This window comes from Mytilus trossulus, chromosome 7 (assembly GCF_036588685.1).
Source record: "Mytilus trossulus isolate FHL-02 chromosome 7, PNRI_Mtr1.1.1.hap1, whole genome shotgun sequence".
NCBI classification, from domain to species: domain Eukaryota; kingdom Metazoa; phylum Mollusca; class Bivalvia; order Mytilida; family Mytilidae; genus Mytilus; species Mytilus trossulus.
This window is the reverse complement of record NC_086379.1, coordinates 59,649,212-59,664,306: the sequence shown is the minus strand read 5'-3', so window position 1 is coordinate 59,664,306 and position 15,095 is coordinate 59,649,212. Positions and strand designations below refer to the sequence as shown.

General features: G+C 33.3%; 1 protein-coding gene across 2 annotated transcripts; it reads left to right on the top strand.

Moving 5' to 3' along the window:
• Positions 1-2,340: 2,340 nt before the first annotated feature.
• On the top strand, positions 2,341-8,193 carry LOC134725442 (uncharacterized). Of its 2 annotated transcripts, none has more exons than XM_063589257.1 (2): positions 2,341-2,378; positions 6,084-8,193. In XM_063589257.1, exon 2 carries the CDS (start codon positions 6,113-6,115, stop codon positions 8,033-8,035), a length of 1,923 nt encoding a protein of 640 aa, XP_063445327.1. In that variant the 5' UTR covers positions 2,341-2,378; positions 6,084-6,112; the 3' UTR covers positions 8,036-8,193. The 2 variants fall into 2 exon arrangements, with proteins under 2 accessions (XP_063445327.1, XP_063445326.1); XM_063589256.1 differs by lacking the exon at positions 2,341-2,378 and adding an exon at positions 2,515-2,659.
• The last annotated feature ends 6,902 nt before the right edge of the window (positions 8,194-15,095 follow it).

Genomic DNA, 15,095 nt, shown 5'->3' with positions numbered 1-15,095 from the left:
CGAAAACACTGGCATAGCTCCTCTGCGAAGTGAAGTTACACTGCATTCAAGTCCATCTGAGAAAGCAAATATACTCAATAAACAATTTCAGTCTGCTTTTACATCTGAAGCAAACAATAACATCCCGGACAAAGGTCCTAGTAAACACCCTATAATGGAACCCATTAGAATATCTAGAGATGGTGTTTACAAGCTAATCAAAAACATAAACCCAAATAAAGCAACTGGTCCTGACACCATCGCAGGCAAAGTACTAAAACAAAACATCGAAATATGTACAGATATCCTCACTTTAATATTAACAAGATCACTACAAACAGGCAAATTACAATCTGACTGGAACCACGCAAATGTCACACCTGTATTCAAAAAGGGGGATAAACACAACCCAGGCAACTATTGGCTTATATCCTTAACATGCATAGCTTGCAAACTACTCGAACATATCTTTGCAAGCAGCATGATGAATCACTTAGAAACAAACACAATCTTTATGAATTACAACATGGATTTAGGGCAAAACGATCATGTGAATCACAAATCATCTCACTGATACATGAACTATTCCAGAACAACGACAAGAACATACAAACAGATCTTATAATTATGGATTTTGCTAAAGCTTTCGACAAGGTACCACACAAAAGATTACTATACAAAATGAAATACTTTAGCATATCAGATCAAATCATTAACTGGGTAGATTCCTTTCTTTCAAACAGAACACAAACAGTACTTTTAGAAAACATGTCATCTTCAAAAATACCAGTCTCATCAGGAGTCCCACAGGGTACAGTTCTAGGACCAATACTATTTCTAATTTACATAATGACCTCCCAGATTACATCCAACATAGCAAAATCAGACTCTTTGCAGATGACAGTATAATATACAGACAAATTAAATTCAAAATGACTGCCTCAAGCTTCAAGAAGACCTAGAAGCTGCCATACAATGGGGAAAAGATTGGCTTATGTCTTTTCATCCAGACAAGTGTAACATCATGAATATAACAACAAAAAGAAATCCCATACACTTTTATTATAACATGTATGGACACATCTTAGAAACTGTAAAACATGCAAAATACTTAGGTATCACCATCTCAGCAGACCTAAAATGGAACACCCACATCCAACAAACTGCTGCAAAAGCAAATAAATCCTTAGGTTTAATCAGAAGTCCAATCACAAACAATTACCGTAAAGAAAGAGCGTACCAAACACTTATAAGACCAAAGTTAGAATACTGTTGTACTGTATGGGACCCATTTACTAATGAAAATATAAGATCACTTGAAAAAGTTCAAAGACGGGCAGCAAGGTGAGATGCTAGACACCATGAAATGGCAAACCTTACAAGAACGCCGACTACGAACAAGGCTTATAATGTTCCACAAAATTGTAAATGAAAATATAGCAATTCCATCGCATAAAGTATTACAACAGAGTCAGTCAAATACAAGATCCACCAATAAAGACTCCTACAGACAAATTCAATGCAATAAAGACAGCTAAAAATTTTCTTTTTTCTGTCAAACCATCAGAGACTGGAACAAACTTTCTGCTGAAATTACTCAAAACACTACTACAGAAAACTTCAAGGATGCACTCACACACGATGTGCTCCTTGATACTTACCCTCATCTGAAATAAACAGATACTCTTGTTTTTATCTTATACCAAAAAAATAAAAATAAAAAATGTAATATTTAAAACTAAATAAAAAGTGTATAAATTAAAAACAAAGAAAAATTGTAAAAATTGAAAAATATGTGACCAAAAACAACAATTTTGAACAAGAAATATTTGTTAATTTATGTTTTGACAAAAATTATTCACAAAGTTATTTTGAAAACATTAACCAGGCATGCGCCGGAAAGTTAACATCAGTACGTTGATGGTTTTTGTAACAAAAGAAGAAGACTTTAACTTTGTTGAATAATTTATCCGCTCAAACGTACTGCGTGACTTTTCAACAGATGCATTTCGCGCAATCATAATGCGTTTTGTCGCGCAAACGTAGGACGGATTCGCGCAAACGTAATGCGCCAGTATACTCTATATAAATCCTTGACGCACTTGTAATTAATTCATATATTTCAACTTGACGATGTTCATTTTTCATTTCTTTTATTTAATTTAAACGGATTTCAGGTTTAGAAGCGTATGTATAATCATTGTCAAAATTAGAAAAAAATAAAAGGTAAAACCGTTTAAGTATGTCATCCATTAATTATTTATTTCTTCTTATAAGACTTTTAATATAATAATGAGTTAACGAATTATCTATTACACAAGTACACACATTAAAAGGTGATCAATAACTCACTATTCACAGTTAAATCCCACGCGTGTGTTTGTTTGCGATGTAGCTGGGTAGGTTTACAATGAATTATTTTTAAAACGATATAGGTCAACCACTTTTGTATAGCTTTAAATGCAAGTGGTCTAAATTTTTAACCTTTAAATCGTCTTGAAAAATCAATTGTTTATTTATATATAACCACTCTGTTTATTGGTTGTTGTATTAATTTTTATACCCCGGGTATTTGAATGTCAAATATCGATTCGCATGACTTGGTATATGTGTAATGTTAGAACATGAATAATATGTTCTAACATTTCACAGTTGAAGACTGTAATGTGGATCGAGCATGGTGCGGTTTTTTTTCTTTTCTGTAACAAGGCTAACAAAAATGTATGAGAAAATATGGAATTAGGACAAATCGACTATTGGAAAATAAAATAAAATATATTTTTCTCTCCAAATTATATATTTGATCAAGGTAAGTGCATTGCTCTTATTAGTTTTTGTTTGAGACATGTATTACAGGAGTCTCGGGTTATTGTGGTGTTAGAAATATAGAATGGGGTTCAGCTGAGACTACTAAAAATCCTAAAACACAGAGATTGGTCACTTTTGTAATAGACTAGTAGCAAGGAATTGTATATTTTAATTTTAAATATACAATTCCTTGCTAGTAGTAACTATACCTCCGACGCGACTCTATACAAGCGAACTTTATTGCAAGGCCACTCCATCCGTTTTATTTTTTTGAATTATGGCTAATTGATAATAGGTCAACGATCACGAAATCAAAAGTGTAACATTCTGATTCAGTGACGACGAGCTTGTGCAGAGACCATGAGAATATGTCTCTAGTCAGTATTTAAAAATAAACAAGCATTTCATATCATCCTATTTACTGAACTTTTCGGATATATGTGTCATTCCGGTCATCTGAATGAAGCATTAATAATTAAATACTATTAATTTTCAAATTGATAATTGTTGAAAGATGAACGATAGACTGTGTTCACGATCATTGTTTTCGTACTGTAAAGCTCATTCATAACACGTCAAAAAAATAATATGTACATGTGTACTTGAATTGGTATTGTATTTATAATTTGGCATCTAAACTAGTATCTACAACAAACACATTGTGAAATCAATATTACTAAAATTATCATTGAACTCGAACACGACACCAGTCGTTTGTCATGGCCATGTAACCCAATACCTTTCTTTATCTGTTTTCTTTCAAGTGCTTATTTGGGGAAAACGTTTATAATTAGGTGAAAGTTAAAAACGTTTCCACTAAGGTTTATCATTCTCCGAATGACCCGGGCATTTCTAAAAAAATTTATTTTTTTTATCGAAAAATCCTCAAGATTTATGAAAAGCATCATTACCAACCATCAATAACTTATGCGGATTATAATACTTGTTAGCTTGCTTAACGTCCAGTGGCAGATATTTCAAACTTTATAGAAATCCGATAGTCGCGGTATCTACATCTACATCTACATCATACGACGATCCATCAGCACATTGATGACTATACGTCGGCGCATCGCAAACAGACACTTAATAAAATATAATAACTAATGAGTGCAATAATTCAAAAATAATTTTGTCCAAAAACAATACAAAAATAACGCATTTACATTATTTACAAACAGGTTGGAAATCTAAATAAACTGACTCTGGATCAGCATTTTAAATTGATCCAGGGAGTTAAAACTGATGACGTTTTGTGGGAATGAGTTCCACAGTACAACTGTGAATGGAAAAAAGCTGTACTTGAAGTAATACAACTAGTAGCAATAATATAAAAAAAACAAGAAACGGTTTGTGGTAACACAGGGAATACCACAAATCGCAAACATATCAACTACCTTTACCATGGTTTAGTGGTCAAATTAAGTTTTGAGTTTTGGTATTTTTATCTCATACTATATGCAATATGTCAACTATATTTGGTGTATGGAAATACTTAGTGATCTATTTGTCAGTCGCGTAGGTTTCATTTGACCTTGACCTCATTTTCAAGGTTCATTGCTCAGTGTTATTTTTTTTGTGTTTAAGTCAGTTTTCCTTAAAATTTAAATCAAAGTACTGAAGTACTGAACATCGGATGACAACAAGTTCTTGTGGATGCTCAAAAGCACTTGTCTCAGAAAAAAATACATATATTTTTACCTGAAACTGAGGTTAATGTACAGATGAATATTTTTTCGGGGACAAGTTCGTGCGTGGTGATTAATAAATGACAGGAAATTCAATTTCACCATATCTTTGATATATTCTTCCGCATGCTTTAACACAATTTTTCGGTACGTGTGCATTGATATTATAAATGATTTTTTACTTAAATGTATATACATATATTTAACTACAAAACATTTTCATATTATTAATTTATGTTGTCACAACAAAAATGTTTTTATCAGTATTCATCGAAGCGATCAATTTATGTCAAACGATAAGGAATGTTAATTTTGCACTCATTTATGTGTGCGTATTTATCATGTTTTTATAGCCTGGGATTGGTTACAAACCCAAAACTAATCTAGACGGTTTCAATACATCGGACTGACCTCAAGGTCATTGTTATGTAAAAATGCTAGTTGTCGAGCCTGCAACTTTAGTTACAGAAAGCTCGACATATGGATAGTGATCCGGCGGCGGCGTCGATGTTAGCTAACTCCTTTAAAGCTAAATATATTTTAGAAGGTGGAAGACCTGGATGCTTCATACTTGGTATATAGATGCCTAATGTTACGAAGTTCCCGTCAGTCACATGTCCATGGTTCAGTGACCATTTGAAAAAAAAGGTATTTTTTTATGTTAAATTCTCTCTTATTATAAGTAATAGGATAACTGTATTTGGTATGTGCGTACCTTGCAAGGTCCTCATGCCTGTCAGGTAGTTTTCACTTGACCTCGACCTTATTTCATGGATCAGTGAACAAGGTTAAGTTTTGGTGGTCAAGTCCATATCTGAGATACTATAAGCAATAGGTCTAGTATATTCGGTGTAAGGTAGGACTGTTAGGTGTACATGTCCAACTGACAGGTGTCCGCTGACCTTGACCTCATTTTAATGGTTCAGTGGTCATAGTTTGATTTTTGTGTTTTGGTGGGTTTTTTTCATACTCTATGCAATAGGTCTACTATAATTGTTGTATGGAATGATTGTAAGGTTTACATATCTAGCGGGCGTTGACATCTGACCTTGACCTCATTTTCATGGTTCAGTGGTCAAAGTAAAGATTTTGAGATTTGGTGTTTTTATCTAATACTATATGCCATAAATCAACTACATTTGGTGTATGGAAATATTTTATGATCTATATGTCAGTACCGCAGGTTTTATTTGACCTTGACCTCATTTTCACGGTTCATTGCTCAGTGTTGACTTTTTGTGTTTTGGTTTGTTTTTCTTAAACTATAAGCAATATGTCAACTATATTTGTTGTATGGAAGAATTGTTAGCTGTACATGTCTGCCTGGCATTGTTCATTGGTCAATGTTTAGTTATCTTGGTTCATGTTAAGTTTATGTGACAGTTTCATTAAAGCTTTATGTTTAGGACTATCAACATAATATAAATGATTAATATAGAAGGCGAGACATTTCAGCGTGTGCACTCTTGTATTATATATTGCTTTTAAATGCCGTTTTTATAAAGGCGTTCGGACATGCCTATATTTCTTCCAATTATGTGAATATCATTAATAACTGTCAATTATACATAAAATACTACTTGATAATTCGAACTTATTTATTTTCAGGTGGAAGTCACAGCAACATAGTACTGATAATGTCGTTTATACGTAATATTCGAAATATTGGTGGATATTTTTCGTATGGCCAATGTCGTTACCAACGAGTCTTGTTTTGGATAATGTGTTTTGGTCTGGTACTGTGGTTCAATGTAGCATTTAACAAACCTGTATTTCACTATTATAAGAATATGGATGTAAAAAGTGCATGTGTTATTCCTAAATTTAATAATTTCGATTCATCGATATCTGAATTTTTCTGGGATGTAAGCCCTTTACAGTGCGAATCGAGTGAACCTATTATGTATATGGACAACGATGGTACAGTTCGAGTTAATCAATCATTAAAAATTTCCAGCGGGTACCAGTTTTTGAATTGCACTTGTCAACCAGTTATTCGTATTGATGACGATAATATAACGTTAGGAAATGGGATTCGATGTACGGAACCCATATATATCCCAGGAGACTTTATTTATGCCGTATGTACAAATGGCGGGAAGCAAGTCTACGATGGTTTGCTGTATGGCATCGATTTTAAAAGTGTTACAAATAACAAAAAGTTTAAAAACGAAACGGAAAATAATCTGAGTGTTTATTTTTATGGATTTGATGCCCTATCTGGTCTTATTGCGAAAAGAACGATGCCGTTGACTATGAAATACTTGGAAGACGTTTTAGAGGCATACACTTTTAATGGCTATACAAAAGTAGGCGATAATACTTGGCCTAACTTAGGTGGGCTACTCACTGGTGGTAGATATGAACAAGTAAAAAAGACCTTTGTCGAGGTACCATTTATATGGAATAATTTCTCTCAGAATGGATACGTAACAATGTTCAGCGAGGAATATCCTCGATTATCGTGTTTCAAGGGTTTTAATGGACAACCCACGGATCATTTAACTAATACGTTTTTTGTCGCAGCAGAAAAAATAAAACCTATAAAGAATCGAGATATAAGGAAAATATTGCTTTTTATGGAGTATAAGAATATTAAGGTTAGCGATTCTTCATATTTGTGCATTGGAAATACTCCTAAGCATAAAATTATTATAAACTATTATAAAAGATATATTGAAGCTTATAAAAACCGCCGAAAATTTGGCATGTCTTTTAATACTGAACTTGGTCATGACTATATCAATTTTTATAACCTTGCAGATAAAGACAGTGCTGAATTCTTAAAATGGATGCACGAAACTGGAAATCTAGACAATGCAATTTTCGTGTTCTTTTCTGATCACGGTCCACGTTATAGTGAAATTCAAAACACAAATATCGGTAGAGTTACAGGATTAATGCCAATATTTACTGTATACGTTCCGAAACATATAAAACAACGATATCCTCAAATTCACAGTAATTTGCTGAAAAATACAGAAAGACTGACAACAGTTTTTGATGTCCATGAAACACTTAAGGATGTTATAAAGAGCAATTTTGATCATAGCGAACCTGTTGATAAACATGCCAGAGGGATATCTTTGTTTAAACCAATTCCTGAAACACGAAGTTGTTATGATGCCGACATCCCCGAACATTATTGCCCGTGCTATGCATCAGAAGACATAGACGTGAAGAACAAACGTGTGCAGATAATGGCTTTTGCTCTTGTCAAAAAAATAAATAAATTGTTACAAAGTCATGCGGATATATGTGTCCATTTAGTATTGAGCAATGTCATAAAAGCATCCAAGGTCAAATCTAACTTCGAACGCGATAAATCAATGGAAGAACGCTTTTCAATCAGAAGTTATATTTATAACAATGAACAAGATACGAGGTATCTACTTGTAGTTGAAACAAAACCTGGAAACGCTAAGTTTGAGGCAACTGTTCATTATTCAAGTGATACCAGTATGGAAGTATCAGGGGAAATAAGCAGAATTAATAAATACGGGAATCAGTCAGAATGTATAAATGTAAAAAAGCTTAAACTGTACTGTTTTTGTAAATGAAATAATTTTGAAAGAATTTATATGTTTATGTTCTATTCCAAATCATATCCAAAATCAATGCCAGAAATGGCTGCAATCACCATGTCCGTCCGTTTGTGAACAAATGTCGTTACGTATTTAATTAATACACAGCTTCTGTATTAAATAATGAATTAATATTTGGTTTTGATGGGGGTTTTTTTTATGCATGAGCTGTCCGGTATTGTAAATTCTAAAACAAAGTGCATGCAATAACACATTTTTGCATTTACCTTGATTGATATATAATAAATCGTCAGCCGAAATGAGTTTTATAATGCAGAGGTATGTGTTTCCCAATATTTTACTTTATCTAACATTTGTATTCTATGATTACAAAGACCAACACGTCCTCAAGATGACATTTCAAGATTGGAGCCGGTTATGCACTCTGGGGTTGTCTTTTGTTGCTGTATGTTATTGTTTTCTTTAATTGTTTTGTACATAAATCAGGCCGTTTGAATTGTTTACATATGTTATGCCGGGGCTGTTTTATAGCTGGATTTGCCATCATGGGATTTGCTCATTGTTAAAAGCCGTATGTCCAGGCTACCTATAGTTGAATACTTCTACGTAATATTGGTCTTTGATGGAAGGTTGTCTACTTTGCATTCATACAAATGGTTTTTGTCGAGCCTTCGACTTTAGTCGAAAAAGCGAGACTAAGCGATCCTTATACAACGTCAGATATTGCTACCATTTAGTGTAACAGAAAAATGACGTTACATTGGAAACGTGCTTTATCTAATTCTTCCTGCTTTCCTTTTTGGGTAAATGCAAATTATAACACACATGTATAAATGCCGTGATAATCCAATGATTTTATAATTAACATAGGATATTCAATTTTACTGTTAGTAATTATGTGTTTTTAGAGGAATATTGCTGCATTATATATTCAACCCGAGTATGATTTTATACAAGCAGTGACACACAATAGCTTATACTTATGATACTGAAGTGTTCTTACTTTTTGACAGTCTTATAGATATGTATTTTTGTAATGTGTTCATCATTTCGTTTTGTTGAAAGCAGGACATTTATATTTAGTGGAGGAAGGCACACGCAGTGCATGCCGTCCCTAGCATATTACGCTTGTAGCGACGTCAAATTATGATAACGGACAAACTTGCAAGACATTTACATTAATCCGTATTTTTTATAGATAACCCTGTAATATTAATGTTATTTTGTGTACCAACTTCAACTTTAAAAGTACTTTTTATTGGTATAGTTATCAAGGCCGAAAAATAATCATCACGAAATCAAATCTCCGGGTTTTTTTCCGTAAAAGTTTTTGTGAAGGCATGAAAGTTGAACTCGGACATTTCCGCAAGACATTGCAAATCTATTGTTTTGAATTTATTATGTAGCTCAATTTATTGTTCAATTCGAATTTCGGGAGCAAACACTTAGTACAAAACGATCGTGCATACAATTCAATAAATTATCTTGTCAAAATTTTATTTTTGAACTGCAATGTTTTAAGTTTCCAAATTAAATTTCCGATGGGACATTTCCGTACATCATATTCTTTTGAAAATATGTATGCAAATTTTAAATGGAGACAGCCATGTCAACCAATACTGAAATATATCCCGTCATAGAATGTTCATGCAATATTTCGAAGAGTTGCGTGCACATTTCGCGAATTGTTCGAGTTTTATGTTTCGAGTTTGTTACATGGGACAGCGCTAAGTAGACGTTTTTTTCGGATAATCTGTGTCTTCCTTAGCCTATGAATATTATATTTTTATTCTTTTTCTATCATAATGTGAAAATTTAAGAATCAATCTTTATTTTCATGTATAATTTGAAATATTTATTTCAGCATTTCTATAAAAAAATTCCCGTCAAATATTTACTTAACGCTATTTTTTGGAGTGGTAGCAATATCTAACGTTGCGTCACGGTCTACATTCCGTCGTCGTCGGCGTCGTCGGCGGTGTCAACAAATATTCACTCTGTGGTTAAAGTTTTTGAAATTTTAATAACTTTCTTAAACTATACTGGATTTCTACCAAACTTTGACAGAAGCTTGTTTATGATCATTAGATAGTATCCAGAAGTAAATTTTGTTAAAATAAAATTCCATTTTTTCCGTATTTTACTATAAATGGACTTAGTTTTTTCTGCGGGGAAACAAAACATTCACTCTGTGGTTAAAGTTTTTAGAATTTGAATAACTTTCTCAAACTATCCTGGGTTTGTACCAAACTTGGACAGAAGCTTGTTTATGATCATAAGATAGTATCCAGAAGTAAATTTTGTAAATATTAATCCATATTTTCCATATTTAACTTTTAAATGGACTTAGTTTTTCTGCAGGGAACCATTACATTCACTCTGTGGTTAAAGTTTTTAAAATTTAAATAACTTTCTTAAACTATCCTGGGTTTGTACCAAGCTTGGACATAACCTTATTTATGATCATAAGATTGTATCCAGAAGTAAAGTTTGTAAAAAAATTACTCTGTTTTTTTCTGTAATTTACTTTGAAATGGACTTAGATTTTCTTACAATCATAAAATAGTAACAAGAGGAATATTTTTATTGATTTTTTTCCTCATTGTTGTTGAGCCTGCGATTTACAGCAAAAATAGGCGAGACACTGGGTTCCGCGGAACCCTTACAAATTTTTTTATATATATGTTAAAAGACAAATTGAAAGAGTTGGTATTACTTTGCTTCATAAAAAAGAATGGCCAACGTAGATACAAGTATCTTGTCTTAGGGAGGGATAAATCCTACTTTGTAAAGAATCACTCTGATTCAAACAAAAAATTCTCTGAAACCGATATTATCAAGATGCTTGATTTCTTGATTGAAAACATATTTATTACTTTCGGAGGACGTGTTTTTCAACAGACTGTCGGCATCCAATGGGAATTAACTGTACCCCTCTACCTGCCGACTTGTTTCTTTATTGTCGAGCCTTCGACTTTAGTCGAAAAAGCGAGACTAAGCGATCCTACATTCCGTCGTCGTCGTCGTCTGCGGCGGCGTCCACAAATATTCACTCTGTGGATAACGTTTTTGAAAATTGAATAACTTTCTTAAGCTATACTGCATGTCTACCAAACTTGGACAGAAGCTTGTTTATGATCATTAGATAGTATCCAGAAGTAAATTTTGTAAAAATAAAATTCCATTTTTTCTGTAATTTATTTATAAATGGACTTAGTTTTTCTGCGGGGAAACATTACATTCACTCTGTGGTTAAAGTTTTTAAAATTTGAATAACTTTCTTACACTATACTGGATTTCTACCAAACTTGGACAGAAGCTTGTTTATGACCATTAGATAGTATCCAGAAGTAAATTTTGTAAAAATAAAATTTCATTTTTTCTGTAATTTATTTATAAATGGACTTAGTTTTTCTGCGGGGAAACATTACATTCACTCTGTGGTTAAAGTTTTTAAAATATGAATAACTTTCTTAAACTATACTGGATTTCTACCAAACTTGGACAGAAGCTTGTTTATGATCATTAGATAGTATCCAGAAGTAAAGTTTGCAAAAATAAAATTCCATTTTTTCTGTTTTTTACTTATAAATGGACTTAGTTTTTCTGCGGGGAAACATTACATTCACTCTGTGGTTCAAGTTTTTAAAATTTTAATAACTTTCTTTAACTATCCTGGGTTTGTACCAAACTTGGACAGAAGCTTGTTTATGATCACATAATAGTATCCAGAAGTAAATTTTGTAAAAAAAAAATCCATTTTTTCTGTATTATACTTTTAAATAGACTTAGTTTTTCTGCCAGGAAACAACACATTCACTCTGGTTAATTTAAAAAAAAATTAACTTTCTTATACTATTTTAAATTTGTACCAAACTTGGACAGAAGCTTGTTTATGATCAAAAGCTAGTATCTAGAAAGGAAATTTTGTTAATATTTTGTACCTGTGTATCTGTATTTTACTTATAAATGGACTTATTTTTCTTCCAGTTAACATTACATACAGTCTGCAGTTAAAGTTTTTAAAACATTTATTCGATTCATCAACTATCCTGAAATTTTTACCAACCTTGGACAGAAGCTTCTTACAATCAAAAGATAGTATCAAGCGGAATATTTTTATTGATTTTTTTCCCCATTTTTGTTGAGCCTGGGAGTTACAGCAAAAGTAGGCGAGACACTGGGTTCCGAGGAACCCTTAAGAATTTTTATTATGAGGCTGACTTCATGCAGGAACTTCTTAGGAAGAAAGATAAGAAGTTAGCAATATCCTTTAACTCTACTTTCCGCTATATAGATGACGTTCTTTCACTAATCAAATCAAAATTTGGTGACTTTGTGGAACGCATCTATCCCATCGAATTGGAGATACAGGATACTACAGATACAGTTAAGTCGGCTTCATATCTTGACTTACATCTAGAAATTGACCATGAGGGTCGGTTGAAAACAAAACTTTACGACAAAAGAGATGATTTCAGCTTTCCAATTGTGAACTTTCCATTTCTAAGTAGCAACATTCCAGCAGCACCTGCATACGGGGTATATATCTCCCAATTGATACGATATTCCCGTGCTTGCATTTCCTATCATGATTTATTGATAGAGGGTTACTGCTCACAAGAAAGCTATTAAACCAAGAGTTCCAAATGATGAAGTTGAAATCATCCCTTCGTAAATTTTACGGACGCCATCACGAGTTGGTTGACCGTTATGGAATAACCGTTTCACAAATGATATCGGATATGTTCCTTACGTCGTAACTACAATCCCCTTCCCTTTCATGAATGTGACCTACCGAATTAGACTATATACCGGATTTGTAATCACATAAGCAACACGACGGGTGCCACATGTGGAGCAGGATATGCTAACCCTTCCGGAGCACCTGAGGTCACCCTTAGTTTTTGGTGGGGTTCATGTTGTTTATTCTTTAGTTTTCTATGTTGTGTCATGTGTACTATTGTTTTTCTGTTTGTCTTTTTCATTTTTAGCCATGGCGTTGTCAGTTTGTTTTGGATTTATGAGTTTGACTATCCCTTTGGTATCTTTCGTCCCTCTTTTATAAGACAATCCGTTATGGAACTGAACATAACTTCTGTCTCTGTTTTAGCTCACAAGTGAGCTTTTCTCGTCACTTGGCATCCGTCGTCGTCCGTCATCTGTGAACGTTTACAAAAATCTCCTCTGAAACTACTGGGCCAAATTTAACCAAACATGGCCACAATCCGTTGTTTAGTTACTGCTCATGAATTGGTAATTTTAAGGAAATTTTGCTGTTTTTGGTTATCATGAATTTCATTATAGATAGAAATGAACTATAAACAGCAAAAATGGTTAGCAAAGTAAGATTTACAATATGTCAGTTGACCCCTTTATGAGTTATTGCCCTTTATAGTCCATTTTTAACCATTTTTTTGTAAATCTTAGTTATCTTTTACAAAAAAAATTCTTCTCTTAAACTACTGGTCCAAATTGAACCAAACGTGGCCACAATCATCATTGGGGTATCTAGTTTAAACTTGTGTCTTGTGACACGGCCAACCAAACAAGAAGGCCACCATGGCTGAAACAGAACATAGGGGTAAACTGCAGTTTTTGGCTTATAACTAAAAAAACCAAAGAATTAAGAGCAAATTCTGACTGGGTAAAAATTGTTCGTACATGTCCAACTGGCAGGTTTCATCTGACCTTGACCTCATTTTCATAGTTCAGTGGTTTTGGTTAAGTTTTTGTGTTTTGGTGTGTTTTTCTCATACTAATTGCAACAGGTCTACTATATTTGTTGTATGGAATGATTGTAAGGTGTACATGTCTAGCGGGCAGATGTCATGTGACCTTGACCTCATTTTCATGGTTCAGTGGTCAAAGTTAAGTTTTTGAGTTTTGGTCTTTTTATCTAATACTATATGCCATAGGTCAACTATATTAAGTTTTTGTGTTTTGACCACGGTCTACTTTTCTTCAACTATTAGTAATAGGTCAACTATATATGTTGTATAGAAGCATTGTTAGCTGTACATGTCTGCCTGGCATGTTCATCTGACCTTGACCTCATTTTCAAGGTTCATTGGTCTTTGTTTAGTTATCTTAATTAATGTAATATTTATGTGACAGTTGTAATAAAGTTTTATACTTAGGACTATCAACATAATATCAATGATTAGTACAGAAGGCGAGACATTTCAGCGTGTGCACTCTTGTTATATCTTTTTCCCCTGCTTACCAGTCAGGTTTATATAAAAGGGGGGGGGGGGGTAATATGCACACGATTCTTTTAATCACGGTCCCCTGATGTCTCGTCCAGCTTACCAATAAATTAATGATACCTTTATTTATAACTTTTACACCTGCTTGCTCTGCTAGTTTAGACACAAGGGCATCATACTTGTACTACTGATATGGTTAATGAATAATGAAGACGAGAAATTGTTATCAGAATTATGCACATTCATTGAGAAATCTGAAAATTTGAATGTTTATCACTTGTACCTTATAACTTTTGCTTAATAAGTTCCTGAACAAAGTCCCCTTTTTGAATATCGTTCAGGAGCAATATCAACTCATTCATGTTGTGTCTATTAGTTATGAGGAGAACCACTAGTGTGGATAATCTTATTATAATATTTATGGCTGGTTCTGGTTCTGAATGACAAGTCCCTTGATAAACTCTCGGTCTGACTGCAATGTGGTGATGTATCTTTTATATATCTTTATGTAAATGTTTCCACTGATATGAACTTATTACGAGGAGAACTACTACAAATTTGAAACTATAGTCTCTCGTTCACACGTACGTCAAATTTGAATCGAATACGCTTATCGCGTTCACACACTCTTCTTTATTTTTTTAATTCAAATCGAATCCGAATTGAAATTCCTGTTTTCGTTAATTTCCTTCAATTGTAATCAATTGGTAGTATGAACGCTTTCTAAATTGCCATTCGAATTACAAGAACAAGTTTTCAGATGGGCAAATTAATGTAACAGATTTTTTTGTTAAACTATGGTTGAAGTAAAATAACGGCACACACATGTCCTTGGGAAAATAAGGGAACACCTAGTCGTGTTATTG